The sequence below is a fragment of the Salvelinus alpinus genome, chromosome 2, assembly GCF_045679555.1.
Source record: "Salvelinus alpinus chromosome 2, SLU_Salpinus.1, whole genome shotgun sequence".
Classification (NCBI taxonomy): domain Eukaryota; kingdom Metazoa; phylum Chordata; class Actinopteri; order Salmoniformes; family Salmonidae; genus Salvelinus; species Salvelinus alpinus.
In genome coordinates this window covers 110,523,974-110,538,858 of record NC_092087.1, presented here as the reverse complement: position 1 = coordinate 110,538,858, position 14,885 = coordinate 110,523,974, and the positions used below count along the sequence as shown (strand labels likewise).

At 38.1% G+C, this 14,885-nt stretch overlaps 2 protein-coding genes across 2 annotated transcripts in view; one reads left to right on the top strand and one right to left on the bottom strand.

Moving 5' to 3' along the window:
• Positions 1-13,075, bottom strand: LOC139547922 (zinc finger protein 271-like). Its single transcript, XM_071357120.1, has 2 exons — positions 12,443-13,075; positions 1-3,168 (listed from the first exon to the last, which is right to left on the bottom strand). Exons 1-2 carry the CDS (start codon positions 12,783-12,785, stop codon positions 1,622-1,624), a joined length of 1,890 nt encoding a protein of 629 aa, XP_071213221.1. The 5' UTR covers positions 12,786-13,075; the 3' UTR covers positions 1-1,621.
• A 1,727-nt stretch (positions 13,076-14,802) lies between these two features.
• The window catches only part of LOC139542182 (zinc finger protein 180-like), an 8,497-nt gene continuing 8,414 nt past the window's right edge, over positions 14,803-14,885 (top strand). Inside the window, exon 1 of the mRNA XM_071347295.1 lies at positions 14,803-14,824. Within this exon, the coding sequence (XP_071203396.1) occupies positions 14,803-14,824 (22 nt within the window). The remainder of the gene's footprint in view (positions 14,825-14,885) is intronic.

Genomic DNA, 14,885 nt, shown 5'->3' with positions numbered 1-14,885 from the left:
TTGCAATTTGTTCAAAGGAATAAGAAATTGCTTTAATGATGTGCACAAGTGACTAGATGATTTGGAATTTGTACAAGTAGTATCAAGAATTACACTTTTGATCTAAGAAATGCACCAAAGTCACTGAGAAAACTGTAATCACTTTCCCAGTGGAATACAACCTAACAGACAAGAAGCCATTCTTTACAAAACAGTATGAATACAAACAATGGCAGGGCTGATTTGTGATGAAGAGGGTATGGGCCATTAACAAAGCCATCACCTACAGAGAGATGAACCTGGAGAAGAGTCCCCTAAGCAAGCTGGTCATTGTGCTCTGTTCACAAACATAAACACACCCCACAGAGCCCCTGGACAACAGCACAATTAGACCCAACCAAATCATGAGAAAACAAAAAGATAATTACTTGACACATTGGAAAGAATTAACCAAAAAACTGAGAAAACTAGAATGCTATTTGGCCCTAAACAGAGAGTACACAGTGGCAGAATACCTGACCACTGTGACTGACCCAAACTTAAGGAAAGCTTTGACTATGTACAGACTCAGTGAGCATAAATGTCAAATGTGTGATTTCATGAACTGGTACATACAAGAAAACCAGGTTTTAAAGTTCTGTTCAATAGCCATCCCATCATTACAAAACATTTGAAAGGCTAAGTCTATCATCTCCTGAGAAGTGGTAACTATTCACATTAACATTTCAAAGAGGTTTGGTGCCCCCTGGTGGCTGAACCCGAGATCAATGAGAGATCTTGTCAGAAACAATGACAGAGTCCCACTTCTCAGCTATCTTTATTTACATCAAACTAAACTAACTGCTATCTTGAAATGTTGAAAAAGTGTTTTTAAATAATCCAGGCTGATCCCTCACCTTGATCACCTCTGGAGTTGAGGTTAACAGCCGAGGTAATTTTTATGATGAAAATGAAAGAAAGAAAAAAATATGAATAATATAAATAAAATGAAGATGCAGCTGTCTTTGAAATGATCAAACTGAACACACTGCTATCTTGAAATGTTGAAAAAGTGTTTTTAAATAAATAAAAGATGTATATTTTGTCAGGCTGAATGTTTGAATATACGAGGTGATTTGAGTCATGCTTCTTCAGTAGTGGAATAAAGACAATTAGCATTTGAATGTTGTCAAGAAATACTGGAGTGATGTCAGATTGTTAATAAAATTGATTAGTACAATTTATTATACTGCTTTCATGTGTGTATATACACAAACATCTGCAACAATTATCATATTACATGTATTTTTTTAAACAAGCAGCTTTTTCAACTTGTAGAAAACAGCTGGCTACATTTTGAAGTGCTGCATTTTGATTAAAGTGGGTCACCAACGCAGTAAGTGTAACACAGCTCTTTTTTTGTTAGTCACTTTTTGTTAAATAATACTCTTTCAATTCAGAGCCTGGATTTTCCCCTGAGGCTAATATCCATATCATGCTGCAATCAATTGAACAGGGCAAAGGATAAGGTAGTACATCATTAAAATACTCCTTCTACAATGTTAAAACATTCTACATTGTGACATCATTAAAATACTCCTTCTACAATGTTAAAACATTCTACATTGTGACATTATTTCATTGATATCATGAAACAACTCATTCATGTATGTATTTTCTGATGTTTGATCAGACACCTTTTATGAGAGTATCTCTTGTCACATTGATCACAGCGGAGAGGTTTCTCTCCTGTGTGTGTTCTCTGGTGTGAAGTCAGCTGGCCAGATGTAGGAAAACTCTTCTCACAATGATTACAACTGTAAGGTTTCTCTCCTGTGTGTATTCTCTGGTGTCGAATCAGATGGCTTGATGTAGTAAAACTCATCCCACATTGATCACAGATATAAGGTTTCTCTCCTGTGTGTGTTCTCTGGTGTAGAGTCAGATTGCTAGATGAAGTAAAACTCATCCCACATTGATCACAGATATAAGGCTTCTCTCCTGTGTGTATTCTCTGGTGTATAGTCAGATGACCAGATGTAGTAAAACTCTTCCCACATTGACCACAGCTGTAAGGTTTCTCTCCTGTGTGTATTCTCTGGTGTAATGTCAGCTGGCCAGATCGACCAAAACTCTTCCCACATTGACCACAGCTATACGGTTTCTCTCCTGTGTGTATTCTCTGGTGTAGAGTCAGATGGCCAGATGTAGTAAAACTCTTCCCACATTGACCACAGCTATAAGGTTTCTCTCCTGTGTGTGTTCTCTGGTGTGATATCAGGCTGGTTGACTGAGTAAAACTCTTCCCACATTGACCACAGCTATAAGGTGTCTCTCCTGTGTGTGTTCTCTGGTGTAGAGTCAGATTGCTAGATGTAGTAAAACTCTTCCCACATTGACCACAACTATAAGGTGTCTCTCCTGTGTGTGTTCTCTGGTGTATAGTCAGAGTGCTAGATGCACCAAAACTCTTCCCACATTGATCACAGCTATAAGGTTTCTCTCCTGTGTGTGTTCTCTGGTGCACTGTCAGATCCCTAGATTGACAAAAACTCTTCCCACATTGATCACAGCTATAAGGTTTCTCTCCTGTGTGTGTTCTCTGGTGTAATGTCAGAGAGCCAGATGTAGTAAAACTCTTCCCACATTGAACACAGCTATAAGGTTTCTCTCCTGTGTGTGTTCTCTGGTGTGATATCAGGCTGGTTGACTGAGTAAAACTCTTCCCACATTGACCACAGCTGTAAGGTTTCTCTCCTGTGTGTGTTCTCTGGTGTAGAGTCAGATGACCAGATGTAGTAAAACTCTTCCCACATTGACCACAGCTGTAAGGCTTCTCTCCTGTGTGTATTCTCTGGTGCACTGTCAGCTGTCCAGATTGACTAAAACTCTTCCCACATTGATCACAGCTATAAGGTTTCTCTCCTGTGTGTATTGTCTGGTGTTGAATCAGATGGCAAGATTGATCAAAACTCTTCCCACATTGAACACAGCTAAATGGTTTATCTCCTGTGTGTGTTCTCTGATGAATTTTAATGCCTGATGAGGTGAATCTCTTCCCACAGTCAGAGCAGCAATGAGATTTCTTCCCTGTGGGTCTCTGCTGGTGTTTCTGGAGGAGTTCTGATGTGGAGAGACTCTTCTCTGCCTCGTCAGCATCATGAGGTTGTTGAGGATTCCCAGAGGATCCACGATAGTCCCGTCTCTCTCCTGTGTGAACAACAAAGTCAGATGATTAAAGGCCCACAACAGTGGAAATTCACTGTAAAAGGTGATGCCAACAGCGTAGCCATGATGTTGTACAACAACTGACGTCTGTAATGAATGTAATGATTTGACATTTGTCTTAAAATGAGCAACAATAATCATATTTTGTATTGTTTTCACATTAGTAGTAACATCGATGATTGAGCCAGATGACTTTTGGTCTCCAATATGGGCCCCTTTCTGTGTTTAATAAAATTGCGGCACGAGGGCGAAGCACATACAATCAAATTGTAGAAACACCTCCCTGCTAATGAGGAAACCACTAGTTATGGATGTAGTATATCTGGTAATGAGGAAACCGATAGTTATGGATGTAGCATATCTGGTAATGAGGAAACCACTAGTTATAGATGTAGTATATCTGGTTGTAGAAACTCCTTCCCGCTAGTGAGGATAATAGTTATAGCAAAGATTTTAGTTTTTCACAAAGTATTCTGAATGTGAATGGGTGAAAACTCAGGGGAGTAGCCTCCATTTCCAGGTTGCTTATGAGTGCATTTCACACTACTTTGGATTATAATTGTAAGGCTCGTTTGAATGTCCTGCTTAATATAATGTTTGTGTGATCATCGCAAATCAACCGCTTTGTACTTAAAAAACCCTTCAACCAGTAAAATGTTCTTTGTCTTTTCCATCAGCCTGACAATGAGGGTTTGTACACTGTTTGCCAAATTGTCCCATAACTTCACCTAACAACAAATATACCTGTAATGAACGAAGAAGCACTTTGGTTGTTGTTGCATGACATACATAGTGTACTGTAGGACCCATAACAACAACATAGACCTACTGTAGGACCCATAACGTCACCTAACAACAACATAGACCTACTGTAGGACCCATAACAATAACATAGACCTACTGTAGGACCCATAACAACAACATAGACCTACTGTAGGACTCATAACTTCACCTAACAATAACATAGACCTACTGTAAGACCCATAACTTCACCTAACAACAACATAGACCTACTGTAGAAGCCATAACTTCACCTAACAACAACATAGACCTACTGTAGGACCCATAACAACAACATAGACCTACTGTAGGACCCATAACATTACCTAACAATAACATATACCTACTGTAGGACCCATAACAATAACATAGACATACTGTAGGACCCATAACTTCACCTAACAATAACATAGACCTACTGTAGGAGCCATAACATTACCTAACAATAACATAGACCTACTGTAGGAGCCATAACTTCACCTAACAATAACATAGACCTACTGTAGGACCCATAACTATAACATAGACCTACTATAGGACCCATAACTATAACATAGACCTACTGTAGGACCCATAACATTACCTAACAATAACATATACCTACTGTAGGACCCATAACATTACCTAACAATAACATATACCTACTGTAGGACCCATAACTTCACCTAACAATAACATAGACCTACTGTAGAACCCATAACTTCACCTAACAACAAATATAGGAAAATAGCTCTGTGTGTTGTACAATAGCCTATCCATCAAGGAACAGTTCTCTACACATTATGAGCTAAGTATCTCTGTTTCCAAACAGACTAACGAGACCCAACTGTAAATCAAGCAGACAATAACATTATAAACATCAATTTGTTAGGGATGTTGGATCCAACGTGGAGCACGGCATAACTGTCTTTACCAGAGTAATGAATGAAGAAGCACTTTGGTTGTTGTTGCATGTCGTGATGTTTGTCATGTGACTGGCATTCAGAAAATGATTTCCTGGATCAGCTGATGATAGTTTAGTAACTAAACAGCTACAGTATTAAGAATTATGTGTAATTATTGAAGAAACACATTAATGACAGTATCCATTTGGGTGTTGTCAATAAAGTTAAGGTGACTAGGTTAGAACCATTTTATTATTTTTTTATTTTTTATTTCACCTTTATTTAACCAGGTAGGCTAGTTGAGAACAAGTTCTCATTTACAACTGTGACCTGGCCAAGATAAAGCATAGCAGTGTGAACAGACAGCAACACAGAGTTACACATGGAGTAAACAATAAACAAGTCAATAACATGGTAGAAAAAAGAGAATCTATATACAATGTGTGCAGAAGGCATGAGGTAGGCAATAAATCGAATAATTACAATTTAGCAGATTAACACTGGAGTGATAAATCATCAGATGATCATGTGCAAGAAGAGATACTGGTGTGCAAAAGAGCAGAAAAGTAAATAAATAAAAGCAGTATGGGGGTGAGGTAGGTAAATTGGGTGGGTAGTTTACAGATGGACTATGTACAGCTGCAGCGATCGGTTAGCTGCTCGGATAGCAGATTTTTAAAGTTGTTGAGGGAGATAAAAGTCTCCAACTTCAGAGATTTTTGCAATTCGTTCCAGTCGCAGGCAGCAGAGAACTGGAAGGAAAGGCGTCCAAATTAGGTTTTGGCTTTAGGGATGATCAGTGAGATACACCTGCTGGAGCGCGTGCTACGGGTGGGTGTAGCCATCGTGACCAGTGAACTGAGATAAGGCGGCACTTTACCTAGCATAGCCTTGTAGATGACCTGGAGCCAGTGGGTCTGACGACGAACATGTAGCGAGGGCCAGCCGACTAGGGCATACAGGTCGCAGTGGTGGGTCGTATAAGGTGCTTTAGTAACAAAACGGATGGCACTGTGATAAACTGCATCCAGTTTGCTGAGTAGAGTATTGGAAGCTATTTTGTAGATGACATCGCCGAAGTCGAGGATCGGTAGGATAGTCAGTTTTACTAGGGTAAGTTTGGCGGCGTGAGTGAAGGAGGCTTTGTTCCGGAATAGAAAGCCGACTCTAGATTTGATTTTGGATTGGAGATGTTTGATATGAGTCTGGAAGGAGAGTTTGCAGTCTAGCCAGACACCTAGGTACTTTAAGCAAACTCTGAAATTATTTAGGATTTCTGTGCCCATGAAAACTGTTTTCCCAGCGTAACATAAGGAGGCACTAAATGTTACATAGTTAGAGTGCATTTCAGAGATCTGAATACAAAAAACTGTCCTAACAGGACAATAATCTGTAATGCGTTATCATTCTAAATGTCCTGAATAAAGGAACAGTTCTCTGTGGTTTATCTTGGACTTATTTTTCTACTGTATTATTGATGTTTGATTATTGTATGTTTGTTACACTCCATGTGTAACTCTGTGTTGTCTGTGTCACACTGCTTTGCTTTATCTTGGCCAGGTCGCAATTGTAAATGAGAACTTGTTCTCAACTTGCCTACCTGGTTAAATAAAGGTGAAATAAATAAATGAAATAGATCAGCAACGGTGGCTTGCAAACAGTGGATAGTAAGTAGACCACCTTTGGAATAACTATGTATAGTTATAACTGTAGTATCCTGTATAACTATGTATAGTTATAACTGTAGTATCCTGTATAACTATGTATAGTTATAACTGTAGTATCCTGTATAACTGTAGTATCCTGTATAACTGTAGTATCCTGTATAACTGTAGTATCCTGTATAACTGTAGTATCCTGTATATCTGTAGTATCCTGTATAACTATGTATAGTTATAACTGTAGTATCCTGTATAACTATGTATAGTTATAACTGTAGTATCCTGTATAACTGTAGTATCCTGTATAACTATGTATAGTTATAACTGTAGTATCCTGTATAACTGTAGTATCCTGTATAACTATGTATAGTTATAACTGTAGTATCCTGTATAACTGTAGTATCCTGTATAACTGTAGTATCCTGTATAGCTGTAGTATCCTGTATAACTGTAGTATCCTGTATAACTGTAGTATCCTGTATAACTGTAGTATCCTGTATAACTGTAGTATCCTGTATAACTATGTATAGTTATAACTGTAGTATCCTGTATAACTATGTATAGTTATAACTGTAGTATCCTGTATAACTATGTATAGTTATAACTGTAGTATCCTGTATAACTGTAGTATCCTGTATAACTATGTATAGTTATAACTGTAGTATCCTGTATAACTGTAGTATCCTGTATAACTATGTATAGTTATAACTGTAGTATCCTGTATAACTATGTATAGTTATAACTGTAGTATCCTGTATAACTGTAGTATCCTGTATAACTATGTATAGTTATAACTGTAGTATCCTGTATAACTATGTATAGTTATAACTGTAGTATCCTGTATAACTATGTATAGTTATAACTGTAGTATCCTGTATAACTGTAGTATCCTGTATAACTGTAGTATCCTGTATAACTGTAGTATCCTGTATAACTGTAGTATCCTGTATAACTATGTATAGTTATAACTGTAGTATCCTGTATAACTGTAGTATCCTGTATAACTATGTATAGTTATAACTGTAGTATCCTGTATAACTATGTATAGTTATAACTGTAGTATCCTGTATAACTATGTATAGTTATAACTGTAGTATCCTCTATAACTATGTATAGTTATAACTGTAGTATCCTGTATAACTATGTATAGTTATAACTGTAGTATCCTGTATAACTGTAGTATCCTGTATAACTGTAGTATCCTGTATAACTATGTATAGTTATAACTGTAGTATCCTGTATAACTGTAGTATCCTGTATAACTGTGTATAGTTATAACTGTAGTATCCTGTATAACTGTGTATAGTTATAACTGTAGTATCCTGTATAACTATGTATAGTTATAACTGTAGTATCCTGTATAACTGTAGTATCCTGTATAACAGTAGTATCCTGTATAACTGTAGTATCCTGTATAACTGTAGTATCCTGTATATCTGTAGTATCCTGTATAACTATGTATAGTTATAACTGTAGTATCCTGTATAACTATGTATAGTTATAACTGTAGTATCCTGTATAACTGTAGTATCCTGTATAACTATGTATAGTTATAACTGTAGTATCCTGTATAACTGTAGTATCCTGTATAACTATGTATAGTTATAACTGTAGTATCCTGTATAACTGTAGTATCCTGTATAACTGTAGTATCCTGTATAGCTGTAGTATCCTGTATAACTGTAGTATCCTGTATAACTGTAGTATCCTGTATAACTGTAGTATCCTGTATAACTGTAGTATCCTGTATAACTATGTATAGTTATAACTGTAGTATCCTGTATAACTATGTATAGTTATAACTGTAGTATCCTGTATAACTATGTATAGTTATAACTGTAGTATCCTGTATAACTATGTATAGTTATAACTGTAGTATCCTGTATAACTGTAGTATCCTGTATAACTATGTATAGTTATAACTGTAGTATCCTGTATAACTGTAGTATCCTGTATAACTATGTATAGTTATAACTGTAGTATCCTGTATAACTATGTATAGTTATAACTGTAGTATCCTGTATAACTGTAGTATCCTGTATAACTATGTATAGTTATAACTGTAGTATCCTGTATAACTATGTATAGTTATAACTGTAGTATCCTGTATAACTATGTATAGTTATAACTGTAGTATCCTGTATAACTGTAGTATCCCGTATAACTGTAGTATCCTGTATAACTGTAGTATCCTGTATAACTATGTATAGTTATAACTGTAGTATCCTGTATAACTGTAGTATCCTGTATAACTATGTATAGTTATAACTGTAGTATCCTGTATAACTATGTATAGTTATAACTGTAGTATCCTGTATAACTATGTATAGTTATAACTGTAGTATCCTCTATAACTATGTATAGTTATAACTGTAGTATCCTGTATAACTATGTATAGTTATAACTGTAGTATCCTGTATAACTGTAGTATCCTGTATAACTGTAGTATCCTGTATAACTATGTATAGTTATAACTGTAGTATCCTGTATAACTGTAGTATCCTGTATAACTGTGTATAGTTATAACTGTAGTATCCTGTATAACTGTGTATAGTTATAACTGTAGTATCCTGTATAACTATGTATAGTTATAACTGTAGTATCCTGTATAACTGTAGTATCCTGTATAACTGTAGTATCCTGTATAACTATGTATAGTTATAACTGTAGTATCCTGTATAACTGTAGTATCCTGTATAACTATGTATAGTTATAACTGTAGTATCCTGTATAACTGTAGTATCCTGTATAGCTGTAGTATCCTGTATAACTATGTATAGTTATAACTGTAGTATCCTGTATAACTGTAGTATCCTGTATAACTATGTATAGTTACAACTGTAGTATCCTGTATAACTGTAGTATCCTGTATAACTATGTATAGTTATAACTGAAGTATCCTGTATAACTGTAGTATCCTGTATAACTGTAGTATCCTGTATAACTGTAGTATCCTGTATAACTATGTATAGTTATAACTGTAGTATCCTGTATAACTGTAGTATCCTGTATAACTATCTATAGTTATAACTGAAGTATCCTGTATAACTGTAGTATCCTGTATAGCTGTAGTATCCTGTATAACTATGTATAGTTATAACTGTAGTATCCTGTATAACTGTAGTATCCTGTATAACTATGTATAGTTACAACTGTAGTATCCTGTATAACTGTAGTATCCTGTATAACTATGTATAGTTATAACTGAAGTATCCTGTATAACTGTAGTATCCTGTATAACTGTAGTATCCTGTATAACTGTAGTATCCTGTATAACTATGTATAGTTATAACTGTAGTATCCTGTATAACTGTAGTATCCTGTATAACTATCTATAGTTATAACTGAAGTATCCTGTATAACTGTAGTATCCTGTATAACTATCTATAGTTATAACTGTAGTATCCAGTATAGTCTGGGAGGAGGTGAAACCACTCAGGCTTATTTGATGTGATCTAATGTTTTGATCATCTAGTTTCTTACAAGCATTCAGTCACCAAAGGGGGTTCGGTCATTCCTTTGTTAATATACTGTCTCATTGACAAAAATATTTTGGATTATTTGTTTACATCATTCCTTTGTCTCGACCCAGTACACAGTAAACGTACCGAGGTTCTAATGTTGCCAAGGCTACACATTTTATTATTTATTCACAGTTTGGAGGGTTGGGGGTCTGACATCCAGGATACACATTTTATTATTTACAGTTTGGAGGGTTGGGGGTCTGACATCCAGGATACACATTTTATTATTTATTTACAGTTTGGAGGGTTGGGGGTCTGACATCCAGGATACACATTGTATTATTTATTTACAGTTTGGAGGGTTGGGGGTCTGACATCCAGGATACACATTTTATTATTTACAGTTTGGAGGGTTGGGGGTCTGACATCCAGGATACACATTTTATTATTTACAGTTTGGAGGGTTGGGGGTCTGACATCCAGGATACACATTTTATTTATTTATTTACAGTTTGGAGGGTTGGGGGTCTGACATCCAGGATACACATTGTATTATTTATTTACAGTTTGGAGGGTTGGGGGTCTGACATCCAGGATACACATTTTATTATTTATTTACAGTTTGGAGGGTTGGGGGTCTGACATCCAGGATACACATTTGATTATTTATTCCGTTTGGAGAGTTGGGGGTCTGACATCCAGGATACACATTTTAGTTCTAATGGTGCCATTCTGTTATTCTTTTCAGCTTTCTTTTTCCAAGCATCTTATATTACTCTGAGACTAGTTATCCTGGGATCTTACATTACTCTGAGACTAGTTATGCTGGGATCTTACATTACTCTGAGACTAGTTATCCTGGGATCTTACATTACTCTGAGACTAGTTATCCTGGGATCTTACATTACTCTGAGACTAGTTATCCTGGGATCTTACATTACTCTGAGACTAGTAATCCTGGGATCTTACATTACTCTGAAACTAGTTATCCTGGGGAATAATTTCAATACATTTGCAAAAAATCGAAACCTGTTTTTGCTTTGGCATTATGGGGTATAGTGATGTCATTATGGGGTATAGTGATGGCATTATGGGGTATAGTGATGGCATTATGGGGTATAGTGATGTCATTATGGGGTATTGTGATGTCATTATGGGGTATTGTGATACATTTTAGAATAAAGGGATGCACCGATATTACATTTTTGGCCAATACCGACATCCAATATTTTCCTTGCCCCAAAAAAACGATACCGATAACCGATATTTAAAACTCTAGAGGCCTTTTAAGCATTCTACTACAGCACTCTAATAATTAACACACGGACGCAGCGATCTAAGCCACTGCATCTCAGTGCAAGAGGCGTCACTACAGTCCCTGGTTCGAATTCAGGCTGTATCACATCCGGCAGGGATTGGGAGTCCCACAGTAGTTGTCTGTTATTGGTGTAGAGTGGACGACAAAGGAGAGTGAACGACAAAGGAGAGGGATCCCACATGTGGATATGATACAAATTATCATTATTACTTGAAAATATTTGTTTAAAATCCAAAATCCAGGAACTTTACAGTAGGTTGTAGCTCTCTAGGTCATGCCAGTAGGCTACAGTAGGTTGTATCTCTCTAGGTCATGCCAGTAGGCTACAGTAGGTTGTATCCAAGTGGAAACAATTATCAACCCAATGTGGAAAGTGTCGAATTTGGTCAACAACAAAATTAATGGCTTATTTGCTACGTGAGGTTTACTTGATCCAACAGAAGTTTCGTAATGCTTAAGTTGTTATGTGGACACGTGACATACCGACAACTTTGATAAAAAACACTATAGGAGTTGTCTCCAGATCGCTATGCATATTCATGCTAGTAGCTTAGCATCTCTCTCCATTGAATACAGGCGGTGCATATTCATGCTAGTAGCTTAGCATCTCTCTCCATTGAATACAGGCGGTGCATATTCATGCTAGTAGCTTAGCATCTCTCTCCATTGAATACAGGCGGTTGACGACAACAACCCTCATAGAATAGAAACAATAGATTACAATAATTAGATGAATCCACCAATCCAAAGAAAGGATAGGCGGGAGCTAGACAACCCGCAGTGCCGCTTTGTGGACAACTACTCCCCTTGTTAGGGCGGAGACATCTTGTCAGTATATCCATAATCTTTGGTGTAGCCAACCCAACTCTCACATGGCACCATTGGGGGGCACGGTGTGTAGTAAATCATCACTACATGAAAATCACTACATGCCGTGCCCCCCAGTCTGCGGTCAGCAGATAGACCCTTCTCAAATAAATATGATAAGCCACTTTTTGGAAACCGAACAGAGAAAACAAGGGGTAGCTTGCTCTCTACGTCGTCTGATTCTAGACATATCAGTCATCATCCTGGGCCCTCCGTTGAAGAGGTATTGACGAGCCAACTCTGAATACCCAAAGTTAAAAACAAATTTAAGGCGGTACTTACTGGTGTTACTCAGATCTCCTATCTCCTCCTCTTCATCTTCCAATGTGACAGTAATCTCCCCTTCCTTCTTCACTCCAAAAACGGCATCCTCCTCTTTCTCTTCCTCCTCTTCTTTCACAGTAACATCTTCCACCTCTTTCACCCTGAACTCGTCTTCCTCTTCTTTCACTGAAACGTCTTTCTCTTCTTCTTTCACTGTAACAGCCTCACCCTCTACTTCTTGTTTTACTGTGATATCCTCTTCTTCCTTCTCCTCTTTCACGACAATGTTCAGCCCCAGAGCTTCTTTCTCCGTCCAGCAGACCTCTTCTTTAACAAGAGGGGAGAAGTTTAGGGAGCTCATGTTCGGGGATGTTAGCTAGCTAGCTATCATTAGCGACTAGGCTAGTGCTAACTAAACCAGCCAGCTACTATAGCTGACTAATACAAAATAACGTAATATTAAACTAAATAGGTTAACACGTAGATACGACAGAAGTGTGTCTAAAACACAGTAACTAATATACACCAAAAGCGTATAAATAGCTTGACTCTTTCGGCTATGTTGGCTAGCAAGCGTATAAATAGCTTGACTCTTTCGGCTATGTTGGCTAGCAAGCTACCGAGGTGGGTGACGAGCTGTTTATGAAGAACCGTCCACTAGATTATACGTCACGCTGGCAGCGTCGCCTGAAAGACGCACATCGCCGTCTGCTGACTGGAGGGGAAACGCAGTTGAGGATCATATTTTATTTTCAGACAAAGATTATTTTAAATGGTTGAATTAAATAATACTATTATATTGACACATACAAAGACAATAAAGTCTTGATTGATTAGTGTGAATAAAACATGTTTACTACATTTTATTTTTATTTTTTTATTTCACCTTTATTTAACCAGGTAGGCTAGTTGAGAACAAGTTCTCATTTGCAACTGCGACCTGGCCAAGATAAAGCATAGCAGTGTGAACAGACAACACAGAGTTACACATGGAGTAAACAATAAACAAGTCAATAACATGGTAGAAAAAAAGAGAATCTATATACAATGTGTGCAAAAGGCATGAGGTAGGCAATAAATCGAATAATTACAATTTAGCAGATTAACACTGGAGTGATAAATCATCAGATGAACATGTGCAAGAAGAGATACTGGTGTGCAAAAGAGCAGAAAAGTAAATAAATAAAAGCAGTATGGGGGGTGAGGTAGGTAAATTGGGTGGGTAGTTTACAGATGGACTATGTACAGCTGCAGCGATCGGTTAGCTGCTCGGATAGCAGATTTTTAAAGTTGTTGAGGGAGATAAAAGTCTCCAACTTCAGAGATTTTTGCAATTCGTTCCAGTCGCAGGCAGCAGAGAACTGGAAGAAAAGGCGTCCAAATGAGGTTTAACTTTAGGGATGATCAGTGAGATACACCTGCTGGAGCGCGTGCTGCGGGTGGGTGTAGCCATCGTGACCAGTGAACTGAGATAAGGCGGCACTTTACCTAGCATAGCCTTGTAGATGACCTGGAGCCAGTGGGTCTGACGACGAACATGTAGCGAGGGCCAGCCGACTAGGGCATACAGGTCGCAGTGGTGGGTCGTATAAGGTGCTTTAGTAACAAAACGAATGGCACTGTGATAAACTGCATCCAGTTTGCTGAGTAGAGTGTTGGAAGCTATTTTGTAGATGACATCGCCGAAGTCGAGGATCGGTAGGATAGTCAGTTTTACTAGGGTAAGTTTGGCGGCGTGAGTGAAGGAGGCTTTGTTGCGGAATAGAAAGCCGATTCTTGATTTGATTTTGGATTGGAGATGTTTGATATGAGTCTGGAAGGAGAGTTTGCAGTCTAGCCAGACACCTAGGTACTTATAGATGTCCACATATTCTAGGTCGGAACCGTCCAGGGTGGTGATGCTAGTCGGGCGTGCGGGTGCAGGCAGCGAACGGTTGAAAAGCATGCATTTGGTTTTACTAGCGTTTAAGAGCAGTTGGAGGCCACGGAAGGAGTGTTGTATGGCATTGAAGCTCGTTTGGAGGTTAGATAGCACAGTGTCCAAGGAAGGGCCGGAAGTATATAGAATGGTGTCGTCTGCGTAGAGGTGGATCAGGGAATCGCCCGCAGCAAGAGCAACATCATTGATGTATACAGAGAAAAGAGTCTGCCCGAGAATTGAACCCTGTGGTACCCCCATAAAGACTGCCAGAGGACCGGACAACATGCCCTCCGATTTGACACACTGAACTCTGTCTGCAAAGTAGTTGGTGAACCAGGCAAGGCAGTCATTAGAAAAACCGAGGCTACTGAGTCTGCCGATAAGAATATGGTGATTGACAGAGTCGAAAGCCTTGGCCAGGTCGATGAAGACGGCTGCACAGTAATGTCTTTTATCGATGGCGGTTATGATGTCGTTTAGTACCTTGAGCGTGGCTGAGGTGCACCCGTGACCGGCTCGGAAACCGCATTGCACAGCGGA